Source organism: Pithys albifrons, chromosome Z (genome assembly GCF_047495875.1).
Source record: "Pithys albifrons albifrons isolate INPA30051 chromosome Z, PitAlb_v1, whole genome shotgun sequence".
NCBI lineage: Eukaryota > Metazoa > Chordata > Aves > Passeriformes > Thamnophilidae > Pithys > Pithys albifrons.
In genome coordinates this window covers 47,389,512-47,413,778 of record NC_092497.1, presented here as the reverse complement: position 1 = coordinate 47,413,778, position 24,267 = coordinate 47,389,512, and the positions used below count along the sequence as shown (strand labels likewise).

Sequence of the window (24,267 nt, the reverse complement as noted above, 5' to 3'; positions counted from 1 at the left end):
TGACTGTCTCTACAATGGGAGATCAGTGGCAGGGCATGCCTGATGTAGAGACATCTGAAGGCAAATGAGACATAAGCCCATCTGGTCCCCAAGTGGACACAAACCCCTTTTATAAAAATGTCCAAAACTGTAAAAAAAAAACAGTCTGGAAATATAGTAAAAAACAAATGTCAGTCAAAAAAATCTATATTGCTAGTTAAGTGTAAATGTCAGTCATATATAGGCTAAAAACAGAGATCAAAATATTTTAATTTTTTTTTACATGCATGATAAAATTTTCACACTATTTTATACAAGTTTGTGGATTTAGGGATAGACCAGGCAATTTTCCACTCCCCTAACTGTTGTCTCCAGTCACCTTTCCTGTGATATTATCCAAATTCAGGTTACTAGTAATGCATTAGCACTGCTACATTTCCTGTTTTAACTCATGCCACTGAACCACGGATGATGGGCAAAACCGGGACAAGTAGAGCACAGGTGAGATGGCAGCCTGTTTTTATGTGGAGAGCCACAACTCGACAGCATTACAGTGTCACTGGGCAGAGCTGCCAGCCATATGTGATCTTGCACGTTCATCATGTTTCATACTTGAGTAGTGCTTGCCACCTTTTGCATTTTCCCCCTCTTTTTTACTTTGAAAAGACTGACCCGGTGGAATGGAGAGGCAATAGCTCTCTTTAAGAGTCGCAGAGGCACCAATTTGAACCAGCAAGTGTGCAACAGGTGTTGAGCACCCATGGCGAGCCATCACCTCCGTGTCATAGAGTGAAGTGACTGCCAGGGAGAACACGGATGCAGGACGGGGAAACTTTACTGACACGCAGAGTGTGTTTGCTGATGCCAGCAGAGGGACATCAGAAGCCAGACCCTCTTCTCTTTTCCTAGAGGTCCGACCACAACCACACCAGCTTTGGTGACCTGCTGTGCGCTAGTCCCCCGTGCCTTGGTGATGGCAGCACATTTTGGAAGTCGGTAGGGTCCGTGTAGCCTCCGCGATGGGGTGCCCTGCGGTGCGCCTCGGGCGGTGTTTGAACGCGCGGCCGCCGCGGCGGAGGAGCGACGGCACCGCGATGGCGCTGACGGGCAGCGGCAGCCGCGCCTTGTCCCTTCCCCTCGCCGGCGCGCCCAGCACAGCTGGCAGCGGGGAGCGGAGCGGGCCGGGCCGGGCCGGGGATTCCCTCCCTGCGCCGCCGAGGTCGTCATCCTCACCCTCGAGCTCGCCTCGGAAGCCGCCGGCCGGGCTCCCGGGGAGCCACCCGGAGCTCGCGCCGCGCCCGCCCGCTGCATGTGACTGCCGGGCGGTAGCGGCCTCCTCCGTGGATCTCGGCTGCCTCCTCCTCCGCCCCCGGCCCGGCGGGGAGGGGTCGCGGGCGCCCGGCAGCGGGAGACAGAGGTGCCGGGGCGCGGCGGGCAGACAATGGAGCGGGCGCCGCCGTGGGCAGCGGTGAGTGGCGGGGCGGGGGTGCGGGGACCCGCTCCCGCCGCCCTTCCCTGTACCTGCCGCTGGGCTGGGCTGCACTGTGGCCGCGGCTTTGCCCCGGGGCCAGGGAGAGGGATGGGGAGGCTGCGCTGCCGCCGCCTGCGGCCGCCGCTGGTTCCGTTGCCGACCCCGCGGCCGGGCGGCGCAGAGCGAGGGCCGAGAAAGGTGCCCGGGAGTGGCAGGGCCGGGGCGGGGCGGGGCGGGGGAGGCTCCGGGAGCGGGCGGTGCCGCGGTGGCGTCGGGTGATGCTCCGCGAGGATCGCGCCTGACGCTCGGGCGAACAGGAGCAAGCAACACATTTTTTGATGGGCGAAAAAAAAAAAAAAGAGGTGTTGATTTTTCCTTTTTTTTGGGGTGGGGATTTTGTTTCTTATTTTGCTTTTTGGATGGTCGTGTGTCCCCGCCCCCTCCTAGCGCTGCGGCGGGCGGGCAGGTGATTCTGTATATAATTCAAAGTGCTCGATAGGAAATCTTACTTTATTCCTATACAAGTCAATTTAAATCACGAGATCACATGAATTGCATGGAAATCTCACATTGAAATACTTCAAGCAGAGTGTCCCGGGAAGTTGTGATGAAGGACAGGATTCTGATGATGCCGTGAGAGCCCCTCCCAACAAAGCAGGACTCTGACCCAAGTCAGTCTAGGATAAGATAATAAGTCCTTTAATATCAGGCCTGCGGCCCACAGGAATACATGATGACATGCATGTGCTCCCCAAGCCTTAGTTTCCATGGGTTTTATAATATGATCCATCCAATCATTACTTTACACATTTCTCAGTCCAGCCCCAGTCCCACCCCTGTTCCAACCCCCAGGATTTGGGTCTGGGATCAGCAAGACCCTCTGTCTTCATCGACTCCTCTTCCTCAGGCTTCTGGAGTTCTTCCAATGTTCTGAGTCCCAAGATTGTTTGCTTATGTTTATGTCTTGTTCTGCGGGCCTTCTGATAGCATTCAGCTCGTTACCTTGAAGAGAGTCTAAATATCTAAAAGAATTTGAGCTCCTGTTCTGTGGTAGGGGTTAGGATGTATAAACAATGAACTTAGGCTGCCAGAATATTAGCACATTAAATCTACATTTGTACAGTTACTGTGTTCCTTAAATCTACAAAATGTGAAAATCAAAAAATCAAAAATCCCGTCGGCATCACTGAGCTTTGAGGCAACGACAAACACAAGATACAATTTTTTTTCATGCTTTAGTTTTTTTGTTTACTTTATTCAGCTGCAAAACAAAAGATAAATGAAGAATTCAGAAATAACCAAGACGAGACATCTGAGGAGAAGATAAATGAGGTACTACTTCTCTGGTTTTTTGGAGGTATTTTTTCCCACTTTGCAGCAGAATACTTATGAATGAGCTTTTTACTTAAAGGATCTTTAAACCAGTGTAAGTATATTGAGACTTCATAAGCCAGGTTAGTTAGGAAAGACTTCTACATGTATCTTTCTTTAGAAATATATAGATACCACCGATGGTATTAGAATCTTTGTGCATACAAAAATACATGAGTAGAAAGTGTTTCTGATAGTTCAGAATTATTATTTTGAAGTTTTTAGTTAACATTATGGGGAAAATGCTTACAGTTTCTATTTTATTGTAAATATTTTATACTTTGCTCGTAATATCTATCTGACCTGTGGTCACTTAAGTTTACCTGGTCGTTGTTTTGAGAAGAACAGAGAGATACAGAGAAGTTAAATAATCTGTTCAGTTACTGGCAGGTCACAAATGAGTCAGCATCTTCTATGGGAGGCAAAAAACAACAAAACGATTATGACTGATTGTAATATAGATATATTAATTATACTACAGGGATTTTTTTGCTTCTTTTTTACACATGGTGCATTAAAAGTAGAGTATTCTGTTAGCTCTCTAAGTTGGATACTTTTGCTCAATTGTAACCTCTTGTTTGTTATGCAAAATTAAAATGAAACCCATATTCTTCTACTATTGGACAGATCCAAACAGGTACTACTGTGAAATGAGCTCTTTACTTGACTTCTTCTGTATGAATAATTCCCATTATCTTAAAACTTGACATTAATAGGAAAATCTGGATATGGAAATCACTGCACATGTAATCCAGAATGATCTTATTTTAGCTTTTCTGCTTCAGAGATGTATCATGCTATTTAAGGATTTTCAGTTAGTAAAATTGAAGAATGCTGAAAGGAAGAGGTGAGGAACTCAAAGCCCACCCTTAAGATCTCTCTGTGGCCTCTGTATAACATTCTGCACAGTTGGCTGAATAGTTGTTAATATTTCTTTAATATATTTAAAGACAAGCCAGACAGGGTCAATGCTTAGAAAAGGAAGCTCTCATAACAAGTCATCCTATTAGAAGAAATGCTTTGCTGATTTAATAATTTCATATAAGTATTTATTTTGAAGATGGGCTGTTGTGGTATGCTAAGGGATGTCTAAGAATTTGTAAATGGTCATGAAAACTCATAAAGCTCTGTGTCCAGCATTAGGGCCAGTATTAAACTCCAAGGACTTTGTGGGAAACATGACTCTAACCTAGTGCATGTGAAAACAGACTTAGGTGTGAAAAAGTGCACTTCTAGGTATATGAAACAGGGAGAACACGTACAGGGCTGCAGTAGGGCCTGGGCTCCTGTGGATCCCTGGCCCTCATCTCCTCCCTCTCTAAAAGTACAATTAAACTTAGATTTTTATTTTTGTTTAAATAAATGTAGGGCCATTAGATTTCATGTTCTTTGGGATTAATCAATTCCCATTTTCTCCTTTCCCAAAAATCAGTGGTTAAAAATCTCTGGTATTAAAGAAGAAAAAAAGCTATTCCGTCAGTCACATGATAGGAGAAGCATAGTGCCTGGGGAGCTGGGGAGCAGGTAAGTCAGTAATGAGGCTATTTATCAAATGCATATAATTTATATATGTTCCTTTTCCAGGTTAGGTGGCCCATCCACCTTGATCAAAATTGGTAAATTTTTCCCCAAATCAATGGTATGTGACATGTCATGCTGTGGTTCCTTTATCATCTCTACCTACAATCCATCCTTGATGTCAACTGGATCGCAGTGGCTTTATGTTCATATTATTCACCTTCAATCTTATGGCTCTTTGCTTGTGTTTGCCCATATGCACAAGCTTTTGTCACTCCTTCTGACTCCTCTGAGGAGCTAAGGGGTGGTAGCAGGTGCTACTGTCGCCTATGAGTACTTAATTATAGATATTAATACAAATTACAATAAATACAATACTACAAGATACTACATAGACATTACATATTACATAGGTTAAGATGACACAACAGTACATGCTTTACTAGCAAACACGTACACAAGGTCCACAGAAGTAAAAAGTACTGTGTAAGCCAGCACATGGGCAGTCCTCTTGCCTTAACCTGGACAGACCCAGAACCTTCAAAAGTTTGTAATTGCCATGATACCATTTCCCACGTGTGCCAAGGGGAAAACCCATACATTCATAGCATTTGTTTGTTCTTGAATTTGTTCTTGAAGATGATTGTATTTCTCTACTCTTTCCACAGCAGCCCATGTGGTTTTCTTTCACAAATATCAAGTCCGGTTTTGTAAAATTCCTTGGTTTGATCTCTTCCATTTGGTTCCTGGAACACGATCCAGTCTCTCTTTAGCTTAATTTGGTAGCATTTCACATATTTCGTCGTGAGTTTTGATTCTTGCATCTTGCACAGAAGAACGGCATCTGACAATATGGGATTTATTTTTTTTTTAACATCAAAATTAAATTGTGAGATGCAGGCAAAGCTTTCCCTGCACCTCCACACCCTGCGGGGCCCCCGCGCAGAGGGACATCCCTGCCGTGCGCGGCCGCCCCTCGCTCTGCTGCGGCTCCTCGGTGTGCGTAGCACCACCCGAGCGCCCGGCGCGGCATCGCGCGCCGGAGGCGCTGCAGCGGCGCCGAGTCAGTGGGGGCCCGGCCAGGAACGGGCGGGACGCGTTCCCCGCTCAGCCGGAGACGCGGAGCGGGCCCGCCCCGGCGGGCGGTGCCGGCGGTGGGCAGCACTGCGCCCGCCCGGAGCATGAGGCGGGAGGCGGAGGAAGAGCTGTGGCAGCGCCCCCGCGTCGCTGCGAGCCTGTCCGGGGCTGAACGCGGACTGCGGGAGCAGGATGGAGCCCTTTCCCGGCGGTGAGTGCCCGCGGAGCCCCCTGGGGAAGGCGCTTGGCCAGACCGACGGGAGAGGCTTCCCAGTCGCGCTGCCCCCACTGGAAATTGCCTCAGGGCGGGTTTAGATTTGGTTAATTAGTCATAGATGTGTTTGGCGAGAGTGGTGAGAGGAAGCTCCCCGTATTTTACGGCGCTGTAGCGCTTCTCGGTGCGCTGCCCTGGCCCTGCCGACACCAAATCGCCGGTGGCTGCTGCACCACGGTGTGCTCTCGCTTGTCTGGCACCGATGGAGGAACCTTATAGGCGTCCGGAGTGCCAAAGCCTTCGTGAGTCTGGTGGGAAGGAGGAGCCAGACCCGCCGTTCATGGCGATTTTCTGATCAGGGCGCTCTCACCAGAGCGTTCCCTCCCACCGAGCAAAAGGAGAAACAAAATACAGAAGTACCCAGGGTGTATGAAATAATGTTTCAGGGTGTTCTGGAAAGCCAGAAAGCTTGCAGAACTGCGCTTACATTGACAGAAGTGCTTGAAATACCGACGTGGTTGCATGTGCTTTGAGATAAGCACACAAGAGTGTTTGTTGACATCATGATACAACAGTGTCAGTGCATCCTGCGCTTGCGACTGAAATGGAGCCATGTAAAGGCCGTGCTGCTGCTGCTGCCTCGACTGCCAGCACCTCCTACCCGTGCAGGACAGAGGAGGAAACGAAGCTCTCAGATCAAACTGAAACTAAAGCATGTTTGGTTCGATTCAAGCCCATGGCCAAATATGGAATTAGGACTAGACACTGGGTAAAACAACAGCCTTCCTGTTGAAAACATAACACTTTTGTTACAGGTGGGGTCTGGTCTGTAAATAACTTGCATATTGAATAGCCATCACTAAAAATACCAGGTAGAGTTTGCTGCAATTCAACTCCTCAGAGGCCTGGCAATTCAGAGTATAGAAACTTCCATGCAGTAAAAAGTAAATTTTGTGTGTCATGGCAGGGGAGTTGAAACTAGATGATTTTAAAGTCCTTTCCTACCCTCAAACCATTCTATGATTCTGTAAATATATTATCATTGCCTTTTGTTTTCTCTTTCTCAAATACGCTAAAAATCCCCTATCATTTGAGGTTGCTGTTAAAATGTAAGGATTATGAGCTTTGGGCCTATTTTGAAGGCTTAACTAGCAAGATAAAACTTTTCCCTCCTTTTTTTTAAATTTTTTTTCCTGTTCAGATTACAGTTTGCACAAGCAGTTCATGTTTTGAATCTGTGGTTAATGCTGGCCTTAGTAAGAGGTATTTCCACAACAGCTTATTTCAGTCACAGAGTTGTAATCTGCATTTCTATATGCATGGTAAAAAGACCTTGTCTTTAATAGTAATGCAGTTTTGGGGAGAACTTTTTAAAAGTCATCTCGCTAAGTCTGTTCCCTTTAAAAGAGACAGCCATCATGTTGCTTTAGAAGTCTATTTGACATAATACTCTTACTGTGTTGTGCAAGAAAACATAAAATTCTGCTCCATTCAACTGAAAGAAATGTCCTTGTGGGCTTGCACATGTAGCTTAAAGCTACCGAAAAGTAATGTTCATTCACAGAGCTTCCTGATTTTGTTCCCTGAGGAGAAAAGCCTGGAGATGATGGTGAGACTGTTTGGAAGAATATTTGTAGTTGAAGCTGGTCAATAAATTTCTTCCTGAAAGCTGGCTCTGCTGGAATGGACACTAGAGAATATGCAAATATTTGAGCAGAGATGTTGCTGCTTATTTATGAAGATCTTGAGACATATTTAGTGCTCAGTAGCAGCTGCTGAAATCTGAAGTGAAGAGGATGCTTACATTATTGGCTTTTGAATACAATTTTCATTTTCATGGCTGGTAGTCTGGAAGCTTTCAAGTAAACATAAATGGTGTTTGTTTTGTCTTACACAGTAGTAATGAGTTCTGTTTGTGAGCCTGTATGTTGCTTTCCTCTGAAAAGTACTGTATAAATTCAGAGGAAAAAATGTCTATCACAGGAAACTTACAAGACTGTATCTGTAGCTCTCTGAGTTCATGGGGGCTTTTGCTCTTGTAAAACAAAGGAAACAGATTGGATCTTAAGATTTTCCTAAAGTATTTCAGATGGATTCAGAACTATCATGCCCAGTTGTCAGACTGGCAATAAGACAATTTCTTGTTTCACTTTATACATAGAGCTGTATCAGAATGGATATGTATCTTTAAGCAGTCATTTTAAGGCAGCAATTGCACTAAAGTGGATGTGGAAGATCACTGGTTTTCTACATCAGTATTTCATGAGGGTTTTTTTCTTTTCCTTAAATAGAAGAAAAAAACACTCCCATAGTGTGTTTTGAAAGTCTAAGAAACACTTATCCTTTCCTTGAAATGCTAGTGAGTGTGCTGAACTATTGTTTGAATAGTTTCTCCAGTGGAAGTGCTCAGATACCTGATGCCGTGAGTGCCCCCAAAACAGGACTCTGTTAAGTTAATGTGGGCTGAGATAAAAAGGTACATTCTTTAATGTCCAGGCTTAGGGCTTTTAGGAATACATGATGACATCTCCATGCACCCTCCTCTTCCTAGAACACTGATTTCCATGTTTTTATAATATTGCCCACCCAATCCCCAGTTTACACATCTCTCAGTCCAGCCCCAGTCCCACACCTGTGCCATCCCCCAGGATTTTGGGGCTGGGGTCACGGGGACCCTCTGTTCTTCATTCTCTTCTTCCTCAGGCTTTGAAGTTTCTCCAGTGTTCTTAGACTCAGGTTGTTGGTTTATGTTTGGTCTTGTTCTGCAGGCCTTTCTGGTAGTTATCAGCTCTTGTACCTTGAAGAGAGCCTAAACAGCTAAAAGAATTTGAGATACTAATCTGTGGTAGGGGTTAGGATATATAAACATTGAACTTAAGCTGTCACAAATACGAACACTACATTTGCTACAGTTACAAATACTTCTAAAATCTATAAAAATGAAAAATCAGAAACCTGTTTGGCGTCATAACCAAAATAAAAATATTTAAGATTTCTTTTCTGACTTAACCCCTCACCCCTGTACTCTTCCCTACTACCTTGGAGTTTAGTTGAAGATAATATGGAAGAACACTTGATTGAAGATTTATTTTTAGGGTCTGGAACAGCTGAGTTAATCATAGAATATCTTGAGTTGGAAGGGACCTGTAAGGATCATAGAGTCTGAATGCCTGCTCCTCACAGGACTACCTAAAACTAAACCATATGACTGAGAATATCATCTCGACTTCCCTTGATCTCTGTCTGCTTGTTGCTGTAACTACTTCCCTGTTCTAGTGAGCAGCCACCCTCTCAATGAAGAAACTTCTAATGTCCAGTCTGAACTTCCCCTGACATGTTATGAGTGTATGAATTAGAAAATGTTTTATAAATGGTTGCTGGTAAGATTTTTTTTCTTTTGAGAGGAATTCCTCTATTTTACATGACTATTCATAATTTGAGATCTTTCCCAAAAATGAATAATCAAAGTTGAATTAAAAGTGCTTGTCAGCCTTCCTTATTGTTGTACATAATTTCCCCCCCTAAGTTGTATGATGTCAAATTCCTCTGAATAGGAAACTGCAAATGAATGAGCAGGATTTATTAATTTTAACTAGTCATTTGTTACCTCAACAGCTTCACTAAAATAAAAAGAAACTAGAAAAAAACCAAACCAAACAAAAAGGTGGAATAAAGGAAGTAGGTCATGTCATTTTGGACATCACAATTTTGGACATTATTACAAATTATTTTGCAAGCATTTTGACTTTTTTTAGATTGTATGGGTTTCTGAAAGACCATTTCATCATTTCCTTTTTAATGCATCAAACATGGATCTTCTCTATTAGAGTTGAAAGTTAAAGACAGAAGTGAGCTCTGACATGTTTCTCACTTAAGATAGGTGACATGCATGAACATGCAACTGCAGAAGGGATAACTTGTGATGATCTGCTGAAATACAAATAACATTCACATTCACTGACATCCTTGATTTATTTTTATCCTTTTTATACTCAGCAAATGGAACCTTTGATATTAATTACATGAGTAAACCAATGAACAAAATAAAAAGAGTCTATCAGGGAAAGAAATGGGGGGTTTTGTTTGCTTTTTGTTGGTCTTTTTTGTTTGTATGTTTTGAAAGTAGAAATAAATCAAGTTAGCCAGTTCCTGTCATTTTCAAAATGTTTTTCTTCTTTGCGTTAGTTTTGTTCCATGGATAAATGTATTGGAGATGGCAAAAGCACATTCTTTGTGCATAGCCTAAGTCTGTTGGGGGCAACAGGCAAAATCTTGACTGTCACTGTTGTATACTGTTGTGTATGGAACAGAAGGATTCTTGTTTGTTTTTCAGTCCTAAACAACAGATTAATTTTTTTTTTGTAAGACGGTAGCTAAAAATCTAAGACATCTGTTTTCAACTGCACTTTAGTAAGCAAAGCTAGTGCAGAGAACTTCTACTCAGCTGTAGTCGCTCTGACGTTGAAAGAATAGATTCTGTAAACACTGGAGTTCTTCCATCACAGTGCCATTGACTTTTATGGAGAACCAGTTGTGTTCAAAACTAAGAATGTCCTGATTTACCCACTGCTTTAGGGCATGATACTGCTTTTTATTTAAACCTTTCTTTTTGTAAAAAACCTGATAATTTCTTCTCAGTAACAATGAATAGAACACATCAATAGAACCACTTGTAACTCTATTCTGTGCAAGAAAAACAGTATTTTTGGAAACAGCAGATTGTGTTAGTGGGAGTCTAAAGAGCTTCAATGTACTTTAGAGGCCTTGTTACTTCTGAGCTGTAAACCATTATACCAGAATGACAAAGAGTAGGTTTTTAGGAAGTGGGACTGTGCAGAATGTCAGTTTTGTTGTCAAAATTTATGCTTTTTATCATTGATGGAGATACTAATGATGCCTTGGTGTCTCTTTTGGCACAAGTGAATATGCCTAAGTGTGAATCATAGAATGGTTTGGGTTTCAAGGGATCTTCTGAGAACAGTCTGATATTTGAGAGACCCACACCCCCATGGTGGTGGTTGTAATGAAGATAACTTCAAAGCTGGATAGGGGCTTTGGGTAATTTAGATCTTAGTGTTTCTTGAGCTACCATGCAGACATACTGCCACTTCTTTCCCTATCAATATCCTTTGTCTCGTTATATCATAAGACTGACAAAAATTTAGATAGATGTATTGTTGCTCTGTTAAGATGATACAAATTTATAAAATTGCATTTCATAGGCAATAACCTTTAGACATTGTTGCTTCTGTGAGCTGAAATACCTCTTATGAAGCAGTGAACATATAATTGTGCTTGTGACATAGAAATGGTTTCATACTGTTGGAGTTGTCAAGTGTGAATTGAGCAACAGTAGCAATCTGGGAGGCGCATTGTGTTGTTTTTGTAGGACAAGAGGGCATGATTCTATAAATTTATTGTGTAAAGAAAAAGAAAAAAAAGACTAAGCAAGCACGAGGTTGTATTGCAGTCTATCACATTTTATACCAGACAGTCTGTTACATGTTTCACAAAGCTCTCAAAAAATTTTTCATTAGAATGACTGACACCAGCAGAGAAATCTTTTGTATCATCAGCTGTGATGAACTTGGTGTTTAATAGCTATGAAATTGATGGACAGATGTTTTGAAGAGGGTAGCTAGCAGTTCTGATTATGGGAGTTGAGTAGCTCAAGAAAGTTGAGACACAACTTCCTGCATATCTCCATGGCCTAGGGCCTTTTCATTAGACCCCTGTGGTTAAACATTTTATGTGATTTTAATTGCAAAACATAGCCTTGGTAAGACTGGAAACAGGAAACTAAAAGCCCACATTGTGTAATTAAATGTCAGAAGCTTCTTTCCTGTCCTATATGTTGTCTAACCAGTGGCTGAGGATTGAGCACTGGCTTAATGTTGCTGGGGTTGTGGAAGGATTTATTTGTCCATAGTGCCCAAAGAGTAAAGTGTCTTTTCAAACAACCTACTCTTTCCTTCCCTCCACTTCCTCTGCCTTTTCTCTTTGAAAACCTAACTGGTATGAGACTGAAATTTATAAATATATAGATGGTAGGCTGTGAATGGATATGAAATATTTCTGTTGGCTATCAAAATCCAACCTAAACTTGGATTGAGTAGCCTTAAATTCTTCACTTATCTTCATTGACCTCCAGATAAATAATTATTACAAAAGTAACTTATTTTTTTTGCCAGTTGAATAGCTGGAGTGTTCAATAAATGATCCATACTCTTTTCCCCCTTCCATGATATTTTCTTTTTGTTGATGACATGAAAGTGAAGATTTGACAAGGTGTCTCATTAGTAGACTGGCTATCTACATATGAATTTAATTGGTAAATGTTGAAATGTAATTGATCCATGTAGTTCTTCAGCCTGAGGTTGTGCCAAAGAAAATGCAATTGTACTTTACTTGAAAATCAGGAAGAGACTTTCAGAAAACTTTTTAGAAGCACCCAAGACCAATAAACAATGACTTACTTGATATTACACTCTTAGTTAATGTTTCCTGTGGTAACTTCAGGTAGAAGAGGGTCTTAAAATACATAATCACATATTGTTTTCGTTTCCATGATACAGTGAATTGGCAGAATTTTGCTCCAGTGTAAATGCCAAAGCTTGTCATTGCAGTGTTTGATCTTATATTCATTTAAAAAACATACACAAAAAAAGAAACAGCAAAAGTAGACTTGTCAGTATAGCTTGAAGGAGTAAGTGACATTGGAATGCACTTACAATGCAAGTTCTCATGTTTATTTTGGTGTGGATAGGAACACTGATCCTCCTTTGCAGTACAGGAAAACCTATTAATTTTCAAGTTACATTTTTTGTGAAAAAAGGGCTTTTAATTTTCCAATCCAGCATCTATTTACTATGCTTTTGTGTCGATCCCAATTGACTTAATTGTGGAAGCAGTGACATGTGCTTTACTATACAAATTCTTGTAAACCTCTACAAGTTAGATTAGATTTTGTCTTAGCCTGATTTTTCTTTTGAAGTCAAACCCTTACAAAGTGGTAGTTGTCAGTAGGATGTACTTCTAGTTATGAGCAGACTTTATATACTGTCTGCCTTTTGATATGAGTGTGTAGGAAAATTGTACAGAGTCATCATATCTGCTTTCATGTAGATATTGACACTACAAAAAGCAACAGACTGTTTTGTTTTATTGGAGTCAATGTGTGCCTTTTTTTCTTTTTTTTTTGTAAAGTAGTATTTTAAGGACTGGAAAAGGAGTCATAAGTGGATTTCATGTTTCTTTTTCTTTTTAAATTATTGCATTCAGCATAGAAAAATATATAGGCATAGGTGTCTGGGTTTGATTTATTAAAAATGTGCCTATGTAATCTTGCAGCATCATGGAAGTTAAGGACATGCTGTTAGTCTGTCTATTGCTTCTGTTCTGTTTCTAAAAAGCAGAAAACCACATGGATGATTTAGATTTTTGTTAACTAATACTTCTTGGTTTTTTTTTATATTGGACTATTTATTTTTTTCCTTTGAATTCAACAATTTTAGGGAGAAACTGGTGACATCTATCTTTTAGCAGCCTAACTTAGGTTTTTGTAGTGGTATTTTTCTTCAGTAAAGGTTCTAAAAGTAAGATTTAACACATTTAAAATAACTACAAGCATGAAAGATTTTATTTCTAAATTTAAAGGTTTGTGCTTTCCTGTAAGTGACTATATATTGCCCCTATACACTATAGCAGTAAAATTTCTGCTTAAACTTTCTTCTTGTGGGTAAAATCACAGCTAATCCACATGCAGCCACTTGCTTACTCTGACCCAGCAGGATGGGGGAGGGAATCAGAAAGATAAAAGCTGGAAGACTCATGGGTTGAAATAAAGACTGTTGGATAAGGAAAGCAAAAGCTGCATACACACAAGCAAAACAAAGCTCCAGCTCAAGATGCTAGGTAAAACCATGATGAAATGAAGGCAAAGTGCTTTCCAGTAGGACTTACTGATTTCCCTGAAATTCCAGTGGCTGGTTACGTCCTTGTTTCTTATCTGAGTGAAGATTATATCTGTATGTTTTCTTACTGTAGGTAGATGCTAATTTGAAATTATATGAATGACATTATGAAGCCTTCTGCTTTAGTAACAGTAAATAATTTCTGTATATAGAATTAGGTTATGTTCCTGGTCTGAAGGAATTTAAAATGCATGAAACTGTTAGAGAGACACAACAGTGAAGAAGGAAACATTTACTCAGAATCTTAGCATAACTAACATGTTTGTGAACATAGGCTTTGTTTGCTGAACAAGCTTGTAGAAAAAGACAAGATAAGCTCTTCTCCATCCCTTCCAAACACAGAGCTTTTTCATGAATGAGTTGGAGAGAGCCCAAAGTGTAACACTGCAGGAAGTAATTTACATTATAGAAGGAAAAACTAAACTGATACGACAAGGCATAACAATCCTAAACAAGTAAGTACCTTTGTTTTTGGAGCATGCTGAAAGAAAACCAGACCCACCAGCGGTGAGCGATGGGATGCTGTGCCAAAACTTGATGACAGGAGCACTAATGGGAGCATCAGTCTGCTTCATGAGGGCTTCATTGGCTACAGTGTAACATGCTGGAAATGTTTGTATGCTAATGCAGGCAGCACGAGGAACAAGAGGAGCTGGAAGCTTTGGCCCAGTCCCAGAGGTTGACATCATTGACAAATGAAACCTGTTGGGCTGAGTTCTGTGATTGGACCATCCTACTGGGCAGTTCCAGGCTCTTCAGGAGGGATAGGCAGTGGGAAGAGACAGAAGAACAGCACTGTGTGTAACTGAAGGGTTAGAATATGTGGAGCTCAGAGCTGGGAAAGGCACAGTTGAGAACCTCTGGGTGAGAATCAAGGGACAAACAAATATTCTGGATGTTATCATGGCAGTTTGCTATAGACCTCCCAGCCAGGATGATGATGCCAACAGATTGTTCTTTGAGTAACTAAGGGACACTTCCAAATCAACTGCCCTTGTCCTTATGGGAGTCTTCAGCTTGTCAGAAATTCACTGGGAGCATAACATAGCTGGTACCACTTAGACCAGAGCATTCTTAAAAAAACTGGATGACAACTTAATGGAACAGGTCCCAAGACAGCCATCTTGGAAAGATGCCCTCCTTGATCTTCTCTTTGTCAGCAGAATCAATCTCATGAGTGAAGTGGAGATTGGTGGCCTCTTGACCACAGTGACCACAAAGTGATCGAGTTTAAAATCTTAGTTGACAGGAGGAAAAGTGGCAGCAAAACCTCAATTCTCCAGATGAGGAGAGCAAAATTCAGGCTGCTCAGAAAGTAACAAGGAAGGTTCCCTGGGAAAATGGTTTTTGCAGCTGCTGGGGTCCATCAGTGCTGATCACTTTTCAAGCATCACCTCCTAATGTCACAGGAATAGAAAATTCCAAAATCTCTGAAGTCAGTCAGGTGAGGCAGAAGGCCAGCTTGGCCGAGCAGGGATCTTATTTTGGAAATAAGGCCTAAAAGGAAGGTGTATGCTATGCCCAGTGAATGCAAGGTCAGGTGACATGGGAAGAATTCAGAGATGCTGCTTGCTGCTGTGTGGAGAAAATTCATGTGGCCAAAGCTTAGCGGGAGCTACCATGACTGTGAGAATGATCAACTCCCAGTTGACCCTGAAATTCTGCGGGATCTGCTGCTCCATCTGAATCCCTGTAAGTCTATGGAGCCTGATGGGATTTGTCCCAGAATCCTCAAAGAGCTGGCTGATGTCATTGTAGAACATCTGTCAATGATTTTTAGGCAGTGTTGGGTATATGGAGAGGTTGCAGCTGACTGGAAGTTGGAAAATATGTAGATTTTCCAGATGAGCTAGAAGCAGGACTGGGTGACTTTAACTTGCCAGATATCTGCTGGGAGCTTCATACTGCAGAGAAGAGGCAGTCAAGGAGGTTCCTGGAGTGTATAGAGGACAATTTCCCTCATCAACTGGTAAATGAGCCTACCAGGGGTAAGGCCCCGTTAGACCTACTGTTTACAAAAGGAGAGGGGCTGGTGGATGATGTAGTGGTTGGAGGCTGCCTGGGGCACAGCGACCATGAAATAATAGAATTTTCAATCCTCAGGGATGTAAGGAGAACCATCATTAAAACCTCTACACTGGACTTCCAGAGGGCAGATTTTGGCCTATTCAATAAACTGATTCAGAGCTTAGCCTGGGAAACAACCCTTAAAGGCAAGGGGGTCCAGGAGGGATGGACATGGTTCAAGCAAGAAATTTTGAGTGCACAGCAACAGGCTATACCAGTGTGCCGAAAGGCCAGCCGGAGGGGAAGACGGCCGGCTTGGTTAAATAGGGAGATTCCGAATGAAATCAGGGATATAAAGAAAGTTTACAGACTGGAAAAAAGGGCTGGCTACTTATGAAGAATTCAGGAAGAGAGCTAGGTCATGCAGGAAAAAAACTTAGGGAAAGAAAAGTGGAATATGAAGTAAATTTGGCTAACTCAGTTAGGGATAACAAAAAGTCCTTCTATAAATACATTAATAACAAAAGGAGGGGCAAGGAAAACCTCCATTCTCTGTTGGACTTGGAGGGAAATATAGTTAAGATGAGGGGAATGCCCTCAGCAAAGAGAGACATGTGGAGGGGGGGACAAACCCCGCAGAGTTTCTTTCACCCTGTCCGTCCACCTTCAGCACTGCCGCAGCCACCAATGCCCTGCGGGTACCTCGGGGCTGGGGTCGCCCCACCGCCGCGCTCCCCGCCGCCCCACGAGTACGCCAGAATCGTTCCGTTGCGGCTGAAAACTGCTGTGGGAGACATTTCAGCGGGGCTAGAAACCGCGTGGCCAGGAAAACAGAGACCACGTGATCGCAAAGCCTGCGAAAAGTCACCACTCAGCTGAGCCAAACAAAGAAGCTGCGCGCGCATTCAACAGCACGGCTCCAAGACTTCCCAACCCCCCTCCTTACTGCTCGTCTATCAAAGCACATGCGTCGGCCGCGAAACCCCCACAGCAGACCAAAACAGGGACCAGCCCTGCATCGGACTGGTGGGATGAGATTCAAGCCAGAAGCAGATCCAGCTGTCAATCAAACACAGTTACTACACAACACCCACCACCTCCTGCGTGGATGGATACGCCCATTGACTGCGTCATGGAGCGGGGAGAGACTCCACCCCAGTGGAGCGGAGCCAGCAGAGCCGCCCCGGGTGTCCCCTTCACTGCGCGCCATCCACAATGCATGTGTCCCGGGAGCGAGTTCCCACAGCGCCGGGCGCGCGGGACCCAAGCTCTGCAGCGCCGGCGGGGACCCCCTCCCCGATAGCCACGCGCTGCCCGCAGCCACCGGCACCGGAATCCCCAGCGCCGGTAGGGACTTCCCCTGCACTGGCAACCTGGTACCTGCAGCCTTCATCACCGACAGCCACACCCACCGGCTGCATCCCAGCAACAGCGGCGCAAGAAGAAGCCTCTGTTTGAGACAGGGTGGGGGGAGCTGGGAATCGCGATGCAAATAACTGAATTTCAAAGCTTTCAGATACCCAAGTACCAAATTTGGTAGATGGAGTCACAGCGCCACCTCGTGACCTTAGTTTTAATAGCCAACAGAGATATAAAGGTTTAGCCAAAGCTGCAATAAATTTAGGTATTCAGCTACCAATAAGTGCACCAGTGATTACCACTGCCCAGAGTCCAAAATGGGAAGCACTAGATTGGAAGCTTGTGCAAAATATACGATCTGTAGTAATGCAATATAGTTATGATAATACCTCGGTTAAGAACCAAATTTCTGCTTTTATGAAATATAACAATTTGATTCCTGCTAATATAAAAGCTTTAATGGAGTTTATTCTACCTCCTACTACTTATATGATATTTCTACAGAAATGAAAAGAGAAGAACAGGCAAAAAATATACACTTAGAAACTGGACATCCCTTAAAATTAGCATCTTTAAACCAGCTAATGAGATCAAGAGCTTATAAAGACCCACAAACACAAGCTGCATTACACATTCATATTTTGCAACAGTCAAAGAATATTGCTTTCACCACATTCTCTAATCTGCCTAAGAAAGAAAAACCTTCTCTACCTTATGTTCAAATAATGCAAAAGCTTGGACAAACATTTATGGAATTTGTAGACAAAGTAAAAGAAGCCCTAGACATAGCTCCAGATCTTACCCCTGAAATGAAACCAGCTTTATTAAAAGATCTAGTAACTAATAATGCCAATGCTCAGTGTAAGCAATTGATTGCCTCCCTTCCTGCTACAGCTACTTTGGTACAGTTAATTGAAGCCTGTGCCAGATTGCCCTGGATAGAAGAGGAGGAAAAACCAAAGCTACATGCCTCTGCCCTAGCCACAGCTCTTAGGAAACAATCTACCCAAAAAAGGAGGAAAAAACCCTAGAGTTTAGCAACAAAATCTTGTCCAGCACAACCAAAATACAGCAGAACTCAAAGCTTCACTGGGGAATGTAACCGTTGTCACAGGCTTGGCCACAGGGCCCAGGATTGTCATTCTAAATATAAAAAGGATGGTACTCCTCTAACAAACATGGGGTGGGGAGCTGGGCCTCCAGAAAACCAGAGGGGCTGCAAGCCATAGGGCGCAACCAGTCAGATACCTCATAGAAACTAGAGCCAGGCTGCCTTCCCCATATGGCAACCACAACCACAAGCAGTAGGAGCCTAAGACTAGTCATTAACTGTCCAATCAAACAACAGTCCAGTTCAAGTTAGCATGTTGTTTAGCCTATATTTTGAAATTCTGTTAATTTTCAGTTAAAGTGCAGTTTTAAGCTTATTGCACTGCCAAGTTGCCCAGCAGGCTGTAGGGATAAAAACTCCTGTCCCCTCAGCTGCTGAACATTTTCTGCAGAATGTAAGTAGTTATATTTCACACTTGTTTCCACACAGCATTACTGCTTTACCAAGAATGTATAAAGTTACTGAGACTCGAGGCTATTCTCAAACCTCTGTAGTGGCCACACAGAAGTTCTGAGAATTGACCTTGAAATCTAACTGAAGTCACTCCGCACTCTGCATTCATAGACACTTTGCACAAAATTTAATAAAATTTGTAGTTTTGTTTACAGTGGTCTATGCGGTGACGACTGCACAGAAAGGACCACAGCCTCACATGTGAGAAAAAAGTTTCTTGTTTTTCACTAGTTGTAAGTTTGTAAATTCCAAGCATACATGTCTTAGTGGTATTAATTTGTGTTAATTTACAAAGGTTACTGTACCTCCTTCCAAAGGTCTATTTTGAAAGGAGAGGGGAAGATAGGGATGTGTAACCCGAAAAATACCCTGTTAAGTAAAATCTTCAAAATGTTTTTTCTCAATTTTCAAAATTTTCAGCCTTTCTCTTCAAGTTGCAATATGCATGATCCTAATGGTAACAATTTACTCATTGGATAAGTTAGCTAAGGAGCTAAGATTTGGGATTGCAGTGTTGTTATGTGTATTATGTTGTTTGCATTTTTGCTTTGTTCTTTGAAACAAGAGGGGGAGATGTTGCCGCCTCTAATTCTGGTGGTCTGAAGGACAACCCCATAAGTTTTGTTTTCACCTTAAAAGGACATGTTTCCAGCCTCAACCTATTGGAGTCAGACCTCCGCACCTGGGGCGGGGTCACTTAAGGTGATATATACCGGTATTTTTGAATAAACTTTAGATCTTGCTTGTACATCATATTGGTGTGTGCAGTCTCACTAGAGCCTGGTCTGCAACACTGCATCCAGCTGGCGGCTGGTCACTAGTGGTGTTCCCCAGGGGTCTGTGTTGGGTCCAGTCCTGTTTAACATCTTTATTGATGATTTAGATGAGGGGATTGAGTCCATCATCAGCAAATATGCTTATGACACCAGGTTGGGAAGGAGTGTCGACCTGCTGGAAGGCAGGAGGGCTCTGCAGATGGAACTGGATAGACTTGAGAGATGGCTGATTCCAATGGGATGAAGTTCAATAAGGCCAAGTGCTGGGTCCTGCACTTTGGCCACAACAACCCCATGAAGCGCTACAGACTGGGCACAGAGTGGCTGGAAAGCAGCCAGGCAGAAAGGGACCTTGGGGTAGTAATTGACAGGAAGCTCAACATGAGCCAACAGTGTGCCCAGGTGGCCAAGAAGGCCAATGGGATCCTGGCCTGTATCAAAAATAGCTTGGCCAGCAGGACCAGGGAAGTGATCCTTCCCCTGTACCCTGTATTGGTGAGGCCACACCTTGAGTACTGTGTTCAGTTCTGGGCCCCTCAGTTCAGAAAGGATATTGAGGTGCTGGAGCGGGTCCAGAGAAGAGCTGCAAGGCTGGTTAAGGAACTGGAGCACAAGCCCTATGAGGAGAGGCTGAGGGAGCTGGGGTTGTTCAGCCTGGAGAAGAGGAGGCTCAGAGGTGACCTCATCACTGTCTATAACTACCTGAAGGGAAGTTCTAGCCAGGTGGGGGTTGGTCTTTTCTCCCAGGCACTCAGCAATAGGACAAGGGGGCATGGGCTTAAGCTCTGCCAGCAAAAATTTAAGTTGGATATTAGAAAGAAATCCTTTCCAGAGAGAGTAATCAGGCATTGGAATGGGCTGCCCAGAGAGGTGGTGGATTCACCATCCCTGAAGATTTTTAAACGCAGATTGAACATGGCACTGAGTGCCATGATCTGGTAAATGGACTGGAGTTGGACCAAGGGTTGGACTCGATGATCTCGGAGGTCTTTTCCAACCCAATCAATTCTATGATTCTATGAAACCACAGGCCTGTCAGTCTTACTTTAAAGTTATGGAGAAGATGATTCTGGGAAGTATTGAAAATCACCTGAAAGACAATGCAGTCATTGGTCACAGCCAGCATGTCTTCATGAAAGGAAAGTTGTGTTTATCCAACCTGATTTGCTTCAATGACAAGGTAGCCCACCTGGTTTATCAGGGGAAGCCAGTTGATGTAATCTTTCTGGATTTCAGTAAAGCTTTCTATACTGCCTCCCACAGGATCCTTCTGGACAAAATGTCCGGCACTCAGCTGCATAAAAACATCATGCAGTGGGTGAGTAATTGGCTCACAGGTGGAGCACAGAGGGTAACAGTGAATGGGGTAACATCAGAGTGGTGACCTGTCACTAGTGTGGTTCCACAAGGCTCTGTCCTCGGCCCTGTGCTCTTCAATGTCTCCATAAATGACTTGAATGCAGGACTGGAAGGGACACTAAGCAAGTTCGCAGAGGACACAAAACTGGGAGGAGCTGTTGACTCCCTGGAAGGCAGGGAGGCCCTGCAGAGAGACTTGGACAAATTAGAGGACTGGGCAGTCACCAACCATGTGAAGTTCAACAAGGGGAAGTGCCAGATTCTGCTCCTGGAATGGGGCAACCCTGAATGTACAGAGAGACTGGGAAATGAGATGCTGGAGAGCAGTGTCGTGGAAAGGCACCTGGGGTGTTGCAGCCCTGATTTTGGTGGGTCTGAATGACCACCTTACAAGTTTCATTTTCACCTTAAAAGGACATGTTTCCAGCCTCAACCAATTGGAGACAGACCTTCGCACCTAGGGCAGGGTCACTTGAAGTCATATATTACCTGTGTTTTTGAATAAACTTGGGATTTGCTTGAACATCATATTGGTGTGTGCAGTCTCACTAGCGCATGGTCGGCAACACTGGGGGTCCTGGTTGACAGCAAGTTGTATATGAGTCAGCAGTGCCCTGGCAGCCAGGAGGGCCAACCGTGTCCTGGGGGCATCATGCACGGCATCACAATCCAGTCAAGGGAGGGGATTGTCCTGCTCTGCTCTTCACTGAGGCAGCCTCATCTTGGATATTGTGTGCAGTTTTGGGCACCACAATAAAAAAAGATGCTAAACCATTAGAGAGTTTCCAGAGGAGGGCAATGAAGATGGTGAAGGCCCTTGAGGGGAAGCCATATGAGGAGCAGCTGAGGTCACTTGGTCTGTTCAGCCTGGAGAGGAGGAGACTGAGGGAAGACCTCATAGTGGCCTTCAACATCCTCACAAGGGGAATTGAAGAGGCAGGCACTGATCTCTTCCCTGTGGTGACCAGTGACAGGACCTGAGGGAATGGCCTGAAATTGTATGAGGGGAGATTTAGGTTGGATATTAGAAAAAGGTTCTTCACTCAGGAGGTGAATGGGCACTGGAAGAGGCTCCCCAGGGAGGTGGTCACAGCACCAAACCTGATAGAGTTCAAGAAGTGTTTGGATGGTACTCTTGGGCACATGGTGTGACTCTTGGGAAATGAAATGTCCTGTGCTGGGCTAAGAGTTGAACTTGATTCTTCTTCATTCCTTCCAACTCAGCATATTCTGTGATTCTGTGATTTTAAAATTAAAAGCCAATCATTTTAAGAATCAATGTTTTCTTGAATTCTGTAATTTTTAATGTATGTTGTGCCTGTTGACAATTATCTGCAAAAAGAAACAGTGTAGTAAAATAACTGTGTTGATGTAGTTACTGAAATGACAGCTTCAACAATATGCAGTTGTGCAGCAAGAGTTTTGAAAATATAAAAGTTTTTTCTTGTTTTACTTTTTACTTTTATGTTTTACTTACATACTGTTTCACTAACAAAGTACAGTATCTTTCAAAATTTAGATTTCATAAGTAAATTGTCAGTATTTTTTAATGTCCATAAATCTGTGTACTCAGAGATTTGAGTATGTCTTGAATTGGAGGAGATATGCTTGTGTTCCGTAGGATCCATGCAGCAGCTTATCTGCATAGAGTTTTTCTGTGTCAGGGCCAGAAATCATTTCAGATGAGTGATTTGCTTTCATGCAGATTCTGAACAAATATAACTTTTTGCTTGAAGTTCCCCCTTACACTTCCTTTTCTCTGGGGGAGGGAGAACAGAACCAGAAATATTACTGCCTACCTAACCCATGAAAGCATGAGGTTTTAGTTAGGGTTTTGGATAGGTTTCCCAGTATACTCAGAGGGTTTGCATGTGATCATCAAGAGCCTGTGCCAGCACCCTTCTACTCTTTCCGCAAATGAATTTCTATGACCCAGAGAGCATGAAAACAGCACCAGGGATTATTTAATGACTATGCTGTAAATCAACTGTCTGTGGGCAAAATTAAAGAAAACTGATATAGTTTGTATTGAGTGGTATTTTAGAATAGCAAAGGAATGTTTTCAATTAGTATGTGTTAGTTAAGTATTTTTTCCACTTTAGTTTCTTTTACTGCTTCCTCCAAAATTTTGAGGCATTTAGGTTCAAGCTGTGACAAGACAAGACATACAGTGACACAGAGGGGAGAGCTGGCATTTAGGGAGGGGAAAAGTTAGAAGCTAAATGACTCCTGTATTTGTGGGAGAAGAGACCAACCCCACTTCACTGCAACCTCCTTTTAGGCTGTAGTAGAAAAGTGAAGCAAATTGGAAAAATTCTTTCTTTCTTAGTGGTGGCTTGGTTTTGTTTTTTGATGTTTTTTTCTCCAGAATGTGTAATTGGAATTTGATATAAAAATGGAAATTCTTTATCTTGTATGTGAGCTGTCATACAATTAAGTAACTCAGCATTTTCGTTCTAAATTTCTTGCTATTACTTATACTCCTTAATATTTAGACTAATTTACCTGTAAACAGAGCAAAGGAAAAAGAAATAGCCCAAACCAGATTTAGCCAAATAAGAATTCAGTTTCTGTAAAGAAAACATTGAATGCATATACTGCTTGAAGTTCCTTCATCATGAATGTAACAGCAATGGTTCTGTGAGTTGATGAGGCCATAATTTGAACCAAAGTTACTCTTTGTATTCATTCCTGTGAAGAGAAACCACTTGCTGATCATCAATTTTTTTTCCAGAAAGATTTTCATGACAGTAACTGTGTAAGTTTCAGCTGTTTAGATGTTTTCACCCTAAGCCCACACAGTAACTCAGATTCTCTGAGAGCTAGGTATGGGCATGCTAATGACAAAATTACCTGTCAAGCCTCTGAACTGTGGCTTTTGATTTTCAGCTACAAAGTGATTTCAGACTTCTGTTTGCTTGTTTCTTTTTAAATAACCCATTCATTACCTATATTTGATGTATTTGGACACATAAATATAGAAACCTTTATGAAGAAGCCCTGGGTATTTTCATTCAAGTTTTAAATTGAACAGCTAGAAAAGCTGAAAAATGGAGAAGTCAATAACAAATGATCTTCTGAGTATTTTTGTTGGTTTACCTTAATGGGAATTCACATATCATGGTAAAAGATGGCTCTATAGGACAGGGAAGAAGGATCAACAAACACAAGACACTGCATTACTGTTTTGGAAGAATTTTGAGGGCAATCAAAATTATCTGCTGCACAGAGCGGTATGCAAATGAGATGCTGTTTTCACTTGGACTGCTTAGCTTCAAAATAATTCATCTCAGAAAAGGTCATTGCTGAACTATCAAGCAACACCCTTGTCTCCTTTAAACCTCTGTTTTACCAAAGAGGAGAGAGATGTTTATCTTTGAGAGCAGTTAACTTAAAACAGCTGTTGTGAATCACAGCCTTCGATTTTATTTTTCGTTGTCTGCACCAGGAATTTTTTTTCCAAACTATAACACTCTTGGGAACAGATTTATAGAACGCCGCTTCCTCGTCTTCTATCCAGAAGAGCTTATCAGCAAGCAATGAATGAAGATGATGTTCTTTCAAAAATAAATATCTCTCAGATGGACTCATACAGCACT

At 42.7% G+C, this 24,267-nt stretch overlaps 1 protein-coding gene across 2 annotated transcripts in view; it reads left to right on the top strand.

Moving 5' to 3' along the window:
* The first annotated feature begins 5,474 nt into the window (after positions 1-5,474).
* The window catches only part of LNPEP (leucyl and cystinyl aminopeptidase), a 64,998-nt gene continuing 46,205 nt past the window's right edge, over positions 5,475-24,267 (top strand). The window contains exon 1 of one of the 2 annotated variants that reach the window (XM_071580295.1): positions 5,475-5,627. In XM_071580295.1, coding sequence (XP_071436396.1) covers positions 5,521-5,627 — 107 coding nt within the window. In that variant the 5' untranslated portion in view covers positions 5,475-5,520. The remainder of the gene's footprint in view (positions 5,628-24,267) is intronic. The other variant, XM_071580296.1, reaches the window with a different exon arrangement.